Source organism: Hemitrygon akajei, chromosome 22 (assembly GCF_048418815.1).
Source record: "Hemitrygon akajei chromosome 22, sHemAka1.3, whole genome shotgun sequence".
Taxonomy (NCBI): Eukaryota; Metazoa; Chordata; class Chondrichthyes; order Myliobatiformes; family Dasyatidae; genus Hemitrygon; species Hemitrygon akajei.
In genome coordinates, this window is record NC_133145.1 from 32,439,253 (window position 1) to 32,455,057 (window position 15,805).

General features: G+C 39.1%; 1 protein-coding gene across 7 annotated transcripts in view; it reads left to right on the plus strand.

Annotated features, from left to right (window-relative positions):
* arhgap44a (Rho GTPase activating protein 44a) overlaps window positions 1-15,805 on the plus strand; it is a 283,281-nt gene that overhangs the window by 179,451 nt on the left and 88,025 nt on the right. For all 7 annotated transcript variants that reach the window (XM_073025913.1, XM_073025914.1, XM_073025911.1 and 4 more), the window contains exons 4-6: window positions 1,139-1,215; window positions 10,555-10,666; window positions 12,529-12,605. In XM_073025913.1, coding sequence (XP_072882014.1) covers window positions 1,139-1,215; window positions 10,555-10,666; window positions 12,529-12,605 — 266 coding nt within the window. The remainder of the gene's footprint in view (window positions 1-1,138; window positions 1,216-10,554; window positions 10,667-12,528; window positions 12,606-15,805) is intronic.

The following is a 15,805-nucleotide window of genomic DNA, read 5'->3' on the forward strand; positions in this document are numbered from 1 at the left end:
GAGCCAGCATCTGAGAAATTATCTGTTAATAGATGTCAGATGCAATATGGAATTTCTGGTTTCATACTCAAAGTCTCTGATAAACTTTAGTGTGACACATACAAAGTGCTGGAGAAACTCAGCAGGTTGGCGACACCTATGGAAAGGAATAAAGAATTATGATGAAGGATTGTGGATCGAAACATAGATGTTGACTGAGCTGTTGAGTTTCTTCAGCAGGTTGTGTGTTTTACTCCCGATTTCCAGCATTGCGGAATTTCTTGTGTCTTTGGTAAAATTTCCCTCATTTCTGTGATATCATTGAGTATTATTGCATCATGTGAATGCACATTGTTTTCTCAAGTGGGAGGCGTGCTTGTCAAAGACAGTCCTCTTTCAGAGGCATGTTTTGGTCATCTGGTGAAGGTAACTTTTGCCGTCACTAAGTGGGGTGGGCATTATACACTCTCTTGTATTCCATTGTATTGAAGGCAGCAGTCATTACATTTTTAGATACTAAGGGAATCAAGAAACAAGGGGTGAAGTAAGAAAGTTCAGCCATGATTTTATTGAACAGGCAAACAAGAACAAATTAACATCTTCTACTTCTATTTCTTATGTTTTTATGTCCTTATTGGGACCCATGAGTAGCTGATCTGAAAACCACTTAAACTGAAAAATTCTCATACTGCCATAGAACTTTATTCCATATGGCAATGAGTATCTATTTGAAATACCTGCAAATCACATTTTGAAAGAGGTTTCCTCTCCTGAAATGTTGACTCATAGTGGCCCTATGGACGATGAGTACCTTTCTGTTTATCACCTTTTCCAGCAGCTCCAATATTTCTGTTTTCATTTAGAATTGACACCTTACTGGAATATTGTATGCAATTAATTGTAATGTTTAAAAGGTATTTTAATGTCAGTTGTTTAAAGATCAAGTAATGGAAGATTTCTTTTCATGCAGTTCCTGTAAATTCAGCAAGAGTAATCCAGGGAAGATTTACTTCCCCTGACAGAATTACATCTTGGGATTAGAGAAAAAATAATCCTCCCTTGTGAATGATATGGGGAATCAGTGCTGCCGTTTTTTTTCTTGCTTTTGTAGTAATTATAACTAATATCTAACTATGAATCATATTGATTGTACCAACAGAAAAAGTTACCATTAACAACATTAGCACAGTGTTTAGTAGAAGGCTCTGCTATCCTGGGTGAAGACTCCTTGCTAGGGTAAGGCTTTAAAATACTATATTTGACACTGTCGATTCTATATAACTGATATAATTTTACATGGTTAATCCTGTGGAACGCCCTAATTAATTGATGATAAAAGTAAAGAAGAGGCATTGGATATCAATCTGTGTGTTCAGTATTAGAAATATCAAGTGACCAGGTTGTCTCGTAACTGATTTTTTAAGTCATTTTTATTTTTATGAGCAATGTTCTGTGAATAGTAGTGATAATACTCACTGAAATTGTAGGTATATTGAAGCTAAAACAGTTAACACTTGCTTCAACGTAAATATGCATCTGTTAAGTTGATCAAATAGTGGTTCAGCAGTACATGTAACTGGAGGATTCTGGGTAGAAAATATTGAGATATGATCTGATTAAATTATATAACAGGATTGTAGGATGAGTAAGCTGAAGGGGCTGAAAAGCCAAATTGTCATGCCATCTTTTATTTGTGACAACATTATGTAATAGATGCCTGTTAAACATCAATATTACTTTTCACTGCTCCATTAATTTCTACTCTTAGTAAAACTTTGTTGAATCAAATTAGTTAATTAATCGGGATACTTCTTCCATTAAGTGTTTTTAGAAATTTATGCACAGGATGTGGATGTGCAGTCATGTTTTACTGCCCATCCATAATTGCCCATGTGTAGGTGGTGAAAAGTCATCATCTTGATTTGCAGAGGTGTTTGATATGAAGGTACTCCCACATGATATTATGTAGTCAGTATCAGGCATGAGTTGCCCAGAGCCCAAAATTAATGAGCACAGATTAAAAAGTTCAAGAATCACCATGACAGCTGCATTTAAATTCTGTTAATATTCCAGAACTTAAAGAAAAAGGAGTATTGGTAATGATGACCGTGGAATGGACTCTATTTCTGTAAATATCCATTTGGTTCACTGATAAGGAAGGAGATCCAACATTCCCACAATATAATCTGGCTCTTGCTATATATGAGTCCAATTGTATAATTGGCTACCCTGTGATTTGGTCTACCAAGCCAGTCAGATGTAACATAACAGCCATGGCCTACCAAGGCCACTCGATTTGATCTGGTCTACCAAGTTGGCTACCCTGTGTTTTTGCCTTTCAAGCCATTGAGATGAAACTTAACAGCCATGTTAAAGCAGGCAACGGAAACTTCCTAGGGAGCAGCATTATAGAAATACCTTCACAAGAAGAACCACTGTAATTCAAGGGGTGTCCCACTACCACTCTTTTAAGGACAATAAAGATGAAGAATAAATGCTGTCAATACCCAGGTTCTGTAAAAAAACAGAAGCAGTTGTTCACTGGTACCTTGTGTGATTTGAAAAGCAACATGGAGGTGGAAGTGTTCCCATATTATCATTAGTTTTGAAGTGGCATTAGTAGCCATTGTAGTGCACCTTGGTTTAGATGCTGCAACCCTGGTGACTGGTAGTGGAAACTGTGAATATATAAGGTGGAGTATAGCTTACTGAAGAAATGGGTGGATTCACCCGAAAAACCACTGACCTTCATTCAACAGTAGAGTTTGAGCGGGATATCCTAACAGGTGGAGAATATTCCATCATGTTCTTGGTTTATCTCTTGTAGATGCTACAAGGCTTTAGCGAGTCTTTCACGGAATACTGCTTCAGTAACTTCAATTATGCCTTCCTCCATTTTCCTCCTCAACACCCAATTTTGAATATAGAGTATGCATAGCACCTTTGACAGTAAAAACAGTCGATTTTATTATGTGTATTTGTATTTTAAATTACACGCATTAATTTTTCATATTTATTATCTATGGCGAGTATTTTATATTGTGTTTAACTATGTGCAGTGTTATGTTGTGTATCGTAAGTTTTCCGATTTTGTCCTTATCACTGCACAAGTGAAGTTCCTGATGGAAAAAAAAGTGAATTGAATTTAATTGAATGGATATCGATTAAATTTCTGTCCAATGGTGAAGATGAGTATGATGAGATTCTTAGTGAAGGTATTTCAGCTGAAAGTGTGTAGGAGTGTTCAGATTCTCTCCTGCTGGAGATGATCATTTGCCTGACAACTGGTAGCTTGTATTTGACTGGTCAGTTGTCCACCAATTCTGGATTATGATTTCTTTGTCTCTTGTGATAGATTTCTTCATTATTTGAAGAGTTACAAAAATAATTGAATAATCATGAAGAGTCTCACTACAGCCTTAAAATGTAGAGTGTGTCTTTGATGAATTAGCTAAGGTTATGCTAAGGACACTGTCCTGGAGAACTTTCATTGTAATGTCTTAGGGAAGATGATTTGCCTCAAACAACCATCGTCATGTTCCTTTGAGCTAGCTGCATCTCTTGTCAGTGGAGTGTTCCAGCTGAATCCTACTGAGCAGTTTTTGCCAATGACCATGGGCCATTACTGTTGTCAATAGTTAGGCCAAGGCTGCATTTTTCATAGAATCATGTGGCATGGAAAAAGGCGATTGGCCCACCGCATCCATGCCAACTAGTGGCACCAATCCATGTTCCACCTTGCACCACCTGACCCTTAACCTTCCATGCCCAGGCAACTTAAATGATCATTGAGGCACTTCTTGCATGCAGTCAGTAACTCTGCTTCTGCCTCTCTCTCCAACAGTGCATTCCAGGTAGTCACCACTTTCTGGGTGAAAAGATTCCCCTCGTATCCCTTAATGTTCAGTAGTTTTATTCATGCCTGATAAGGAGAAAAGTTTAATGTAGTCTACCCAATCTATATCCCTCATAAATCTTATAAACCTCAATCAGCTCCCATCTAAACTTCCTCTGCTCCAAGGAAATTTGACCTAGCCTTTCCAGTCTCATTCCATCCCAGGCAACAGCCTGATAAATCTCCTCTTCACTCTCTACCACACCTTTCCCTTAGAGCTTCCACATGCGATCCTCCAGCTGAGGCCTGGCCAATGTTTTATAGAACATAATCTCCCTGTCCTTGTATTCAGAGCCCTTGATTAAATAAGCCAGTATCCAACATGCGTGTGGTCCCACTGTACAAATAGCAGTCTCAAGCATGTAGTGCACTACATCTTCAGCAAATTTGACCTGGATCCCATGGGCCCACACCTCTTGGACCAGTCTCGATGTGGGACATTATCAAAAGTCTCATTGAAGCTCATGTAAGCCACATTAACTACACTGCCCTCATCAATACATTTTATTGCCTCTACAAAACTTTCAGTCAGATTGGTCAGCTATGATTTGCCCATGAAAATCCATGCTGACTATATCTGATTAGTCCCTGCCTTTCCAAGTGATCATTAATCCTGTCCTTCGGAATTTTTTCTTTGAGACCTGGAGCCAAGTAAATCTCCTGGTGAGTCCCAAGCCAAAACAGCAGATTGTTTGTTCCTCAAGATGCCTGATGTGTTTGCGGGGGTGTTGGGAGTGCAGGAGACCCACCTGTGCCACCGTTAGAGGAACCTGCAGCAGTGAAATGTACAGCCAGCATTTGGAGTGAGAATATGCACATAAAAATATTTTGCTGTGAAACTATTTTGGGACATATAAAGGTGAATTGTTCACTTACATATATGCGGATGCAAATATGTGTTCACACATACACATGTATATATGTATGTGTATGTATATATATATATATATATATATATATATATATATCCTCCTACATCTACCCAGTCATTGATACTCCATTCCTTTACTTCTATGTGTACTACTCTCAGATGTATGGTGAGTACTCGCCATTGATGTGGGGGTAACTGTCCAACGTGTTCAAGCTCTTGTCCACTGTTTCTACCTGCAAAATGAAGATCCTCCAAGAAAAGTATATCCTGCGCAGTGATCAGCATTAACAAGGCACCGCTCAGCAGGAAGCATGGAGATGTTGCAGCTCACTTTTATTAGTGAGACATTTATCTGTGTGTCATATTCCATGAAAGTGGATGTGCAAAGCAGGGTCTGCGGGAAAATTGAGTATTATCTGGGCTAATTATTATACTAAATGATAGGTGTGTGCAGATGACTGCATAGTTTGCACTGAGATCTTTGATATTACAGGCTCCTTACAACAACTATTTGTTTATCAGGGAGACCCTCGAATACCATGTGGCTGGTGCCATTGTCCCCCACTCAGCTGGGAGACGAGGGTGGACGCTGAGAAGAACCACACCCCTAGTAGTTTTATTCTTCCCGTTCCTCTTTTCCTGTTGCTCTCCAGGCTGTGCTTCATGGCCTCAGAATGCATGTCATCTTTTGGCTAGGTTTTTCAGGTGCTCTAAGTGTCACTAAAACCTTCTGATCTGCCGTGCATTTGTTGGATTAATGCAGGCAGCAAAATAAAAACCTTCAGGAGACGAATGATGTTTTCTTCATGCATTTTCCTTGGCTCTTGTAATATCTGCATTCATCTACTGTCAATGGGGGACCATGTTGCTGTGAGCAGCCATGGAAGTAGAGTATAGCCAATTCCCCATGATTCAGCTTGACGGCTGAACACACCTTTGAGTGGGAAGTCCTCAAGATGAAGAATTCACCTGCATTTCCCAGAACTTCATCACAATATGATTGTTAACACAGATAAACTCGAAATTGCGTTAAAGGGCTCTCAATTTTATTCAGCACAATTTCTGGAGAGGGAAATCCAGGCCATTTTATTTATTGCTTGACAGTCATGCATCTGTACAGAGAATTTGGCTAAAGATCAGCTGCTTTTGTAGTAACTATTGTCCATAGTCTTTGCTGTATTCAGCACATTCAGCAGCTTCTTTACCACATGATGTGAATCAAGTTGGTTGAAGGTAGGCTTCTATGATGGTGGAGGTCTATGGAGGAAATTAAGGTGGACCATCCATTTGACCATTTTAGCTGAAGCTGATTGTAATTGCATACACTGAGCTCCACCATGATGACATTCATTGAATTAACTCTTCCCAATAATAGTTTAACCATTCATACTGTACTCGATCAGATCAATAAGCTGTGGGCTTGCCTAACCTGTCTATAGCAAGTTGTTTTTGCTGTTTAACACACATGTGGGCCTTCATTCTAGTTCTAACATGTTGGCACTCTGTTTCCCATTTGCTTTTCCCTTGGTTAAGTACAATGAAAAAAAATACAAATTGGGTTGTAGGTCCCTGATTAAAATTTTAGTTCAGTTAAACATCCTTGTATCCATGCATAAACTCTTTTTTGGCAATTTTGGTTTCATTCCACTAAACAGAACAAGGTGGTCTTGCCCTTCTGCCTTGATATTTTAGCCTTAATTTTCCATGTGCCAGTCAGTCCTGAGCAAAATATCAGTACCCAGCCTTTGTTCGGAAGGTCCTGAATTTACTTCTCATTACGCAGTAGTTTCAAAGTTTCTTGAAAGATCCAGATCCTGTTATTTGTGGATGAAGTGGTGAAACTTTAGTCCATTATGGTCCACCTCCTTCTTTATGACCAAAGTTCAAATTAAATGTTATCATCAAAATACATATTTCACCATATACGACCCTGAAATTCACTTTCTTATGGGCATACTCAACGAATCTATAGAATAATAACCGTAACAGAATCAATGAAAGATTGTCCAACTAAGGCATTCCAGCGGAGTGCAGAAGACAAGAATGCAAAAAGAAGAAACAATAATGTAAATAAATAAACAATAAATATCAAGAACATGAGATGAAGAGACCTTGAAAGTCAGTTTATTGGTTGTGGGAATATGTCAGTGATGGGGCAAGTGAAGTTATCCCCTTTGGTTCAAGAGCCTGATGGTTGAGTGGTAGTAACTGTCCCTAATCCTGGTGAGGTGAGTCCTGGGGTTCCTGTATCTTCTTCCTGATGGCAGCAGCGAGAAGAGAGATGTACTTGGTGATGGACGCTGCTTTTCTGCCACAGTGTTTCATGTAGGTCAATTGAGAAGGGTAATACTGTACTGAGTTGGACATCTAATGTTCATGCAGAGAAGCCTTGTTATTCTACTATCTATTACACTGTAGCTAGTTTGCCCTTGTGGTTTTCAGACACTGGTATGAAATTTTCCTACAGAAGCAATTTAAGCTTAACACTGCACAAGTGATATTAACAACTGGTCAAGTGAGCTATTAGACCTTCAAATAGAATGAAACTCAAGGCAAGCAGTTTTATTTAACGATTTTAGTGTGACGTGGCTCCACTTTGCACTGAAACAATATTTAGAAATTTCGTATACTGGTGTGTGGTTCCTCTGTACAAACAACAGTCTTAAGCATGTAATGCACAACATTCCCAAACCAATAGCTTCAAAATTAATTTTGGGTTGAGTCATCTAACATTAAACTTGGTCGTTAAACCTAAAGCCAGAGCTTAGTTTCAAAGCCAGATTTTGACAGGATCCACCCAGAATGATGTATTTTTGTTAGTTTTGGCCAAACTATGCAACATGGAGTAGCTGAATATCCACAGTTCAGCTTTAGATAAAGCTGGATGATTTATTCTGACTGTGAAGTCAAGAGTAATGTTAGTCCTTGTAGCTGTGGCCTTGCTTGAAGGACTTATTTTCATCACACTGAAAGCCTATATGTTTTAATAATGTACACTTGAGGAGACCTGTACATTAAAATCATCTTCTAGACAAGTCCTGTTCATTAGTTTGCACTGGGTATTTTCTGTTAATTAAAAAGAATTATAGAGAATGAGAAATATTTTTGACAATGCCTCAATCTGCAGTGAAGATCTAGATTAAGATGATGTTCGAAGCATAAGAAACAAGTTTCTCTTAAAATTGTAATCTTTCCCAGAAGAATGTTTTGGCAGTCCCATTTAGAACCATAGAACATTACAGCACAGAAACAGGCCTTTTGGCCTTTCTTGGCTGTGCCGAACCATTTTTCTGCCTTGTACCACTGACCTGCACCCGGCCCATATCCCTCCATACACCTCTCATCCAAGTACCTGTCCCAAGTTTTTCTTAAATGTTAATAATGAGTCCGCATTTACCACTTCATGTGGCAGCTCATTCCACACTCCCACCACTCTCTGTGTGAAGAAGCCCCCCCCTAATGTTCTCTTTAAACTTTTCCCCCTTCACCCATCACCCATGTTCTATGTTTTTTTTTCTCCCCTAGCCTCAGTGGAAAAAGCCTGCTTGCATTCACTCTATCTATACCCATCATAATTTTATATACCTCTATCAAATCTCCACTCATTCTTCTACGCTTCAGAGAATAAAGTCCTAACCTATTCAACATTTCTCTGTAACTCAGTTTCTCTATAACCTTCTCTGCATTCTTTCAACCATATTAATATCTTTCCTGTAATTCAGTGACCAAAACTGCACACAATACTTCAAATTTGGCCTCACCAATGCCTTATACAACCTCACCATAACATTCCAACTCTTATACTCCATATTTTGATTTATAAAGGCCAATGCACCAAAAGCTCTCCTTCCTACCTTATCTACCTGTGACACCACCTCTAGGGAATTTTGTATCTGTATTCCCAGATCCCTCTGTTCTACTGCACTCCTCAGTGCCCTACCATTTACCTTGTATGTTCTATATTGGTTTTTCCTTCCAAAGTGCAATACCTCACACTTGTCTGTATTAAACTGCATCTGCCATTTTTCAGCCCATTTTTTCAAGCTGGTCCAGATCCCTCTGCAAGCTTTGAAAACCTTCCTCACTGACAACTACACCTCCAATCTTTGTATCATCAGCAAATTTGCTAATCCAGTTTACCACATTATCATCCAGATCATTGGTATAGATGACAAATAACAATGGACCCAGCACTGATCCCTGTGGCACACCACTAGTCATAGGCCTCCACTCAGAGAAGCAATCCTCCATTACCACTCTCTGACTTCTCCCTTTGAGCCAATGTCTAATCCAATTTACTACCTCATCATGTATACCTAGCGACTGAATCTTCCTAACTAACCTCCCATGCGGGACCTTGTCAAAGGCCTTACTGAAGTCCATGTAGACAACATCCACTGCCTTCCCTTCATCCACTTTCCTGGTAACCTCCTCGAAAAACTCTAATAGATTTGTTAAACATGACCTACCACACACAAAGCCGTGTTGACTCTCCCTAATAAGTCCCTGTCTATTTCTCAACGATCTCAGCTGTGTCATTAGAGTACAAACAAAAGAAAAACATTAGCATTGATGTAGCAACTTATCAAGTTGTCAAGTTGTAATCAAGCATTTTCCTTTTTTTGAATCATCTTTATAACTATTTATGTAATAAAATAATAGCCAATGTATGCAGAGTAAACAGCAAAAAATTACAGTAATTCATATTTTCTTGTGACATCGTAAGAGGCTATTTAAGTCATTAATTTATTGCAACAGAACATTCTCATCCCGGCTGCCCTCTGTATACTGTATTTCCTTGCAACCCATTTTCTTTAGCATACCCAAATCTCTTCCGCAGTTTTCCTGCCACTCACCACACTAGATGGCAGTTTACATTAGCCAGTTAATCTACAGCACATCCTTGGGGGTCTGGAAGGAAACTTGAGCAACCAGGGGAGATCCACACACTTACAAAGAGTGTGCAAACTCCGCACAGACAGCACCCAAACTCGGGTCACTGGAGCTGTGCAGCAGCAGTGCCAGCTGTTGTATCATTCTGGTGTCATAGGAATTGAATAATTAATTTCATCTTGCTGGGGTGGACAGGCACTGAATCCCCCTCTGCCAGCAGAATCAAGCTGGTTGCAAATGGAAGCATAATTGCAGAACAAGGTTCACAGAGGCTCAATGATCTCAACTCTTACGGTTTGGTTACAAGCATCAAAGTCAAAATGTTTTCCAAAATCAATATCTCATTCAGTTATCACTGTTTGAGTTTTTTAAAATTGGGATTGTAGAGTTTAATATGTTCAAATGATTAGGCCACAGTAGGAAACATTGTAATAAGGAAGAAATACTGATATCTTGTGTCAAATATCCTGCTATTCGATATATATCCCCCCAGGGCTAAAACTGGTGTGTATAACAGAGTTCTTACAGATTATCTGCTGGCGTGAAAAGCCACTGTGGGTGTTAATTTGTTAAATAAATAACATATCAATTGTCAATTAAGTGCACTATCAATAGTTGTTCTTCTTGATTGATGCAAAATGTTGCACCAATGTTTGGTTCAAAAAAGACTATCCAAAATTCTCCTAAATTACTCTCTGGCTCCCTTAATACAAGAAAGAAAGTATAGACATCTACAAAATCTGTTTGTTGTTTCTGGAAGGTTGCAAATATGTAATTGGAATTCCTGTTTTTTTCTCTAAAGCTAAAAATAAATGGAGGGTAAGAGAAGAACATATTTCATCATTACACAGTTTATTTAGTGGTTAATTGTTTATGAGAGCTGCATGTAAATTGTTTCTGTCTTTTTATTGTGCAGGAAGATGCTGAAGATGTGTGGTGACACGGAGGATAGGTTAGCCCAGGAACTCATCCTGTTTGAGCTGCAGATAGAAAGGGATGTGATAGAGCCGTTATTTGTGTTGGCTGAGGTAAGAAATTCTTTGTGATTTTCATGGAGGGCCAGAAGCTCTTTCTTTGAAAAATATTAAATGCTTAAAGCCTGAAATAAAACTGCAATACATTGAGTAAATTCACTAACCAAAGGACCATCTGTAATGGTTTGTTTTTTTTAACCAGCTCTAACTTGAGAGTCTATCCTTCATCCCATTTATTTAGCAGGCACTTGCTGAACCCCAGAAATAGCTTTACACACCACTGTCTCCCAGTTGGCAGTACTGGACCAGCAGAAATTTTCTCGAGCTAAGTATTGGGAAGGCTGAAGCCAGTGCCTTTGGCTGTCATTGCAAGCTTAATTTCCTGGCTCTATACTGCATCCACTTACTGATTCCTTCCCTTATCCTGGCACTTCGTTGAATCTAAACAAGGGTTTTGGCAATCTTGCTACCATTTTGGAGGCTAGAATGAGTTACAGTCCACACATCCAGGCTCTCAATAAGTACACCTGTTCTCACTTAAAGAGCGTCATTCAGTGACGCCTCTCCTGAACTTGGTCTGTTGCTGAAACTTATAGTGACACTTTTGTTATCCTTTCTGCTTTTCATCCTCACTCTTAACCTCATGTTCTCCATAAAGCTGAGGTCTACCACACTTGGCTTCCAGTGCCCTAAGTTACCAGTCTCTCCTGTAGTTTGTGCCCTCAGTGGAACCTGGCTAGGTAACACCTGGATTTTATAACTCCCTGCCTTTTGTATCACCTCCCTTCATATCCTCGCATTTCCCTTTTGTCAGAATCACCTGCTTTATATCCTCTGGGGTAATCACACTTCCCCAAATCTATTTGCTCTTTTATTGTTGCCTTTGGTTTCAGCCTCCTTGGCCCTAAATGTCCTCCAATTTCTTTCCTAAACTGTCTTAACTTTTCTCCTTCATGGTATTCCTAAGACCCACCTACTTCACCAAGGTTTTAGTTATCTACACCAACACTGCTTATGCAACTTAGTGTCAAAATTTGTGTGATATGTTGAGTAAAGGGAATTGAGATTGTTTTGTTCTTTGTAAGATATTATACAAGTACAAATTGTTGCTTTTATTCATGGTGTCCATTCATTCAATCATTTCTGTCTGTATACTGGAACGACAACTCAGAGCAGGAGTAAGCATTTGGCCCCTCAGCTTTCTCCACCTTTGGATAAGATCATAGCTATTTCAATTGTAGACTCAAATCTGCATTCTCATCCTCTTGTCATAACCTTTCATCCTCCAGCTTATTAAGTCTCTATTCACCTCTGCCATAATAATTTTCAGATTCTTCTTCCACCACTGTTTGAGGAAGAGAGTGCCAAAGACTCAACTGTTTTGTGAATTTTTAAAATCTCTGTCTTAAATATGGAGCCCCATATTTTTAAACAGACACCCCATATTCGTGAATCTTCCGGAAGAGGAAACATGTTCTCTACACTCATCTTGTAGAGACACATCAGGATCTCAACAAATATAAGTCAAGCCTGTCCTCGTGAGATAACCCACTTTCTGCATGTACTATTCAATTGCCATGGCATTAAAGTGGACTTTATCCTTTCCCTCTTACCTCCAGTTCTATAGCGTAAAACATCCTCTGAAGTTGTGCTGCATGTTTAGGAGGACACGGATTTCTCACCAAGTTGTTATTATTAGGAGCATGATCTCTTTACCAGGAACACTTACTCTCTAGAATTAAATAGCACCTTCATTGAAAGTTACATATATTTAATTTAAATGTTGTGGTGGCCTAATCACCATAGCGTATTTTAATTTGGTAATTTGCAGCATTAAAAGTGTGTTATCCATTTCTATGCAGCTGGACTTTTTGATTGAGCAGAGAAAGAAAATGATAATTGTTTCTGCTCTTTAGGTGGACATTCCCAACATCCAAAAGCAGAGGAAACATTTAGCAAAGTTAGTATTGGACATGGACTCGGCTAGAACACGGTAAATATGATTGTTCCTTTTTTTTTCTTAAGTCTATCAATGCTAGTTTATTTTACTAAAGACTTAAAAGCCCTCTGTCTTTTTCGTGGAACATTTTAATGCATAATTAAGACAAATCACTTGCCCTTTTTTATTGTTGAATTGTCTGTGTTCATTTTTCTCTGTGTCTTGTCTCTGATTGTTGCTCTGTCCCTCACATATTTTCACTCATGACAACTCACTGGATGAGAATGAACCAGAGCGTACAGTCTCACGTTGTAAGCCAGGAACTGGTTTGAGGCCGGGTGGTTCATTTCCCAGAGAGTAATGAATCTCTGGGACAAATTGTAACAAATAAAGTGAAGACTTATTCTTTCAGTTCTTTCAAATGACAGCAGTGTTTGTTTCTGGGTGGTATGGAGTTTATTGTGTTTTTTAATGATATTTTCTCACAAAATGTTATATTTTACATTGAACTATCTTATTAAAAAAAAACAGAGGTTGAGTTTCATCCTTCAAGAAGTTTATTCTGTTCAAGCCTGCCGAGTGCACTGTCAACTTTGTAAATATCAAAATGGTATCTGCCAAAAATTAGAACAGTGACACAAAATGTGTTCCCAAATGCATTGTGACCCCTGCTGGCTGAGAGGAGAATAACAACTCTTCCATTGATAATAGTTGATAATAATTGATAACTCTTCCATTTTACACTAATTTCCTAAGTCATTTGCAACACCTTTGGGGAGGGAAAATGTTTGCAGATTTTTGTAGATATCATCATTCAATTGGACAACCTCCCTGGCAAATATCCAGAGGGACAGGAGGTAAGAGACTGCAGGTGCTGAGATCTGAAGCAACGAACAGTCTGCAGGAAGAACTCAGCGGGTCATGCAACCTCTGCAGGAGGAAAGGAATTGTTGTCATTTCAAGTCAAAACCCTGCATCAGGCCTGAGAATAAAGATCAAGATGGCCAGTATTAAAAGGCGAAGGGGAGAGGTGAAAAAGGTTTCTGAGGTGATTGGTGGACTTAGGAAGAGTATAAGATGACGGGAAAGTAAGTCGTGCCAGGCAGGGGTGGTGAGGGGGGTGGAGTTGGAAGACAGTGGTAGCTGGATGAAAGATCTCCATCTTTCAGATGGCGAAAAGAAGAGATTTAAAAAAGGGGTGGAAATAGCAGATGAAGCAAGGTGGGGGGAGGTGAGTGTGAAGATAGTTATCAGCTGCTGGAAGTAAATAAGCAGGAGCACACCACTGTCAGCGCTAGATTCTGGTAAGGTAAAGCTTTTGTCATTTTACCCCTCCTCAGTCTGCCAATAACCTCAGAATCCTTTCTCAGCACTGCTGTTCTCCTCTTCCAGCAGGTTGTTTGGTATTGGCTGGAAGCAGTAACTGGTATACCTCCAGTGTAGCAAGGATTCTGAAACTGAGCTATCATTCAAAATCTGGAAGATGCACTAGCAGGCCCTGATAGGTTCAATAATTGGAAAGAGTGCTCTTGTTCATTGTGATAAACATTTGTAAGGTGTTTGTTCAGTTGAAGCCAACCAAGGATGCATTTCAATCCCTGTCTTTATTTCGTGATGGAGAACAAAAGAAAATGCAACTATTTCAAATGAACTTTAAAAAAAAAATTAACACATCTAAAATAGGTCATGACAAGAAAATTTGGAAAAAAAGAGATAAATTAGGTCATTGATGTGAAAGGGCATTGGGAAAACACAAAGCCATTTTGAAAGATATTTCAAGGTTGAAAATGGCATTTACTTAAAAGACAGTGGGAGCAAATGGCTGCTGCCTGGATTGGGGCAGAGCAGGGAGGTTGGGGATAATACCAGCAGTCATTTTATTGATGCAGTTTAGGATTCAGAAGCAAGCAGAGTGAGTCATTCAGGAATAGAGGATGAGAAGGTGAAGTTAGTGGGCACTGGCAGGACAGAACTGTCATAGTTATCAGAGCTTTGGGGGAATCAAGAGGATGTGGGTGTAATTGTAAACAGTTACAACTTTCTCCTTAAAATGCTGGAGTGCAAGGTTAAACTTTTGTTGTATTTGTGCAGAAGATCATTCAGGGTAGCCTAAATCTGCTTTTCATTTACATGCTATTAAAACGGATGCCTGATTCAAGTCCTTGGGGTCCTGATCTCTAGGTGCAGGCCTTGGGACAGACAACATCAAAGGTGGGATCTGAAGGCTAAGATATCGAGGTCTGACAGCGACATTTGGTAGGGAGAGGTCAGCAAGACTTTTGCAAAGAACCGTGGTAGGCAGCTGCATTCCTGATGCAGGGTCTCGGCCTGAAATATCTACATCTTCTGTTGGCACTGATGCTGACCCCCGTTGTGATCTTCCAATATCCTGATTTTTAGTGGGCATCTACTGTCATATACTTAATATAGGGAAACATAGACATACCTGTACCCAAAGTAATGAGATAGAATAGGCCAGGACCTTCTTTCCCTTTAAAGTTTTTGTTACAATGTTGGTGTGGCACTATTTCAGTACGTGGAACACTGATGTCATTATTGCGCATTCCTCACGGGGCTTTAAATTGATCTGAAAACTTAGGTCGACCTTGAAGAGGAATCTGAGCCCTTTTAAAGCTTAAGAGTTCATGAATCATATCTACGGATATGTCAAAATGTATTTTACTCTGGACAGACCACATGGTTTTGGATAGAGCACATACTTACAGAACATACCCTTAAAGATTAAATGCTAACCTGAAGGCTCCTTTCTCAAAATCTTGTGCCACTTTAGCCATGTTTTAGCTGCTTGAACTCTTGAGTCTGTTTGCAGTATTTGAACAGAGTGTCACATTTTCCTATTAGAAATTCTTCAAATCAGCTGAGATCATTCCAGATTTTAATCATCTTAATTCTGTTTGTTCACAAAATTGCATGTTACTTAAATACAGATCTAATTCAAGTGAGATACTGGGCATGCAGTTGAGATTAGTTAGCTCTGTTATTGGTTTGAGTATTTTTGGTGTATTGTACATGGAGTATTTGTGTTTATATGGGATAAATCCATTTTAATTAAGCATCTGTTAGTTGAGAAAGTTACCAAGCATTCTTAGTGGTTCTGGTCTTCTCCTTGAATGGAACTGCAAAAAATTATGAAAGGTGTATATTCTCCCTTGGGCTGAAAAGAAATGATTTTGTATTCTCTCAAACAGATTGAGGATTTGCTTTCTAATAAAGTAACTGGCACAGGATTTCTC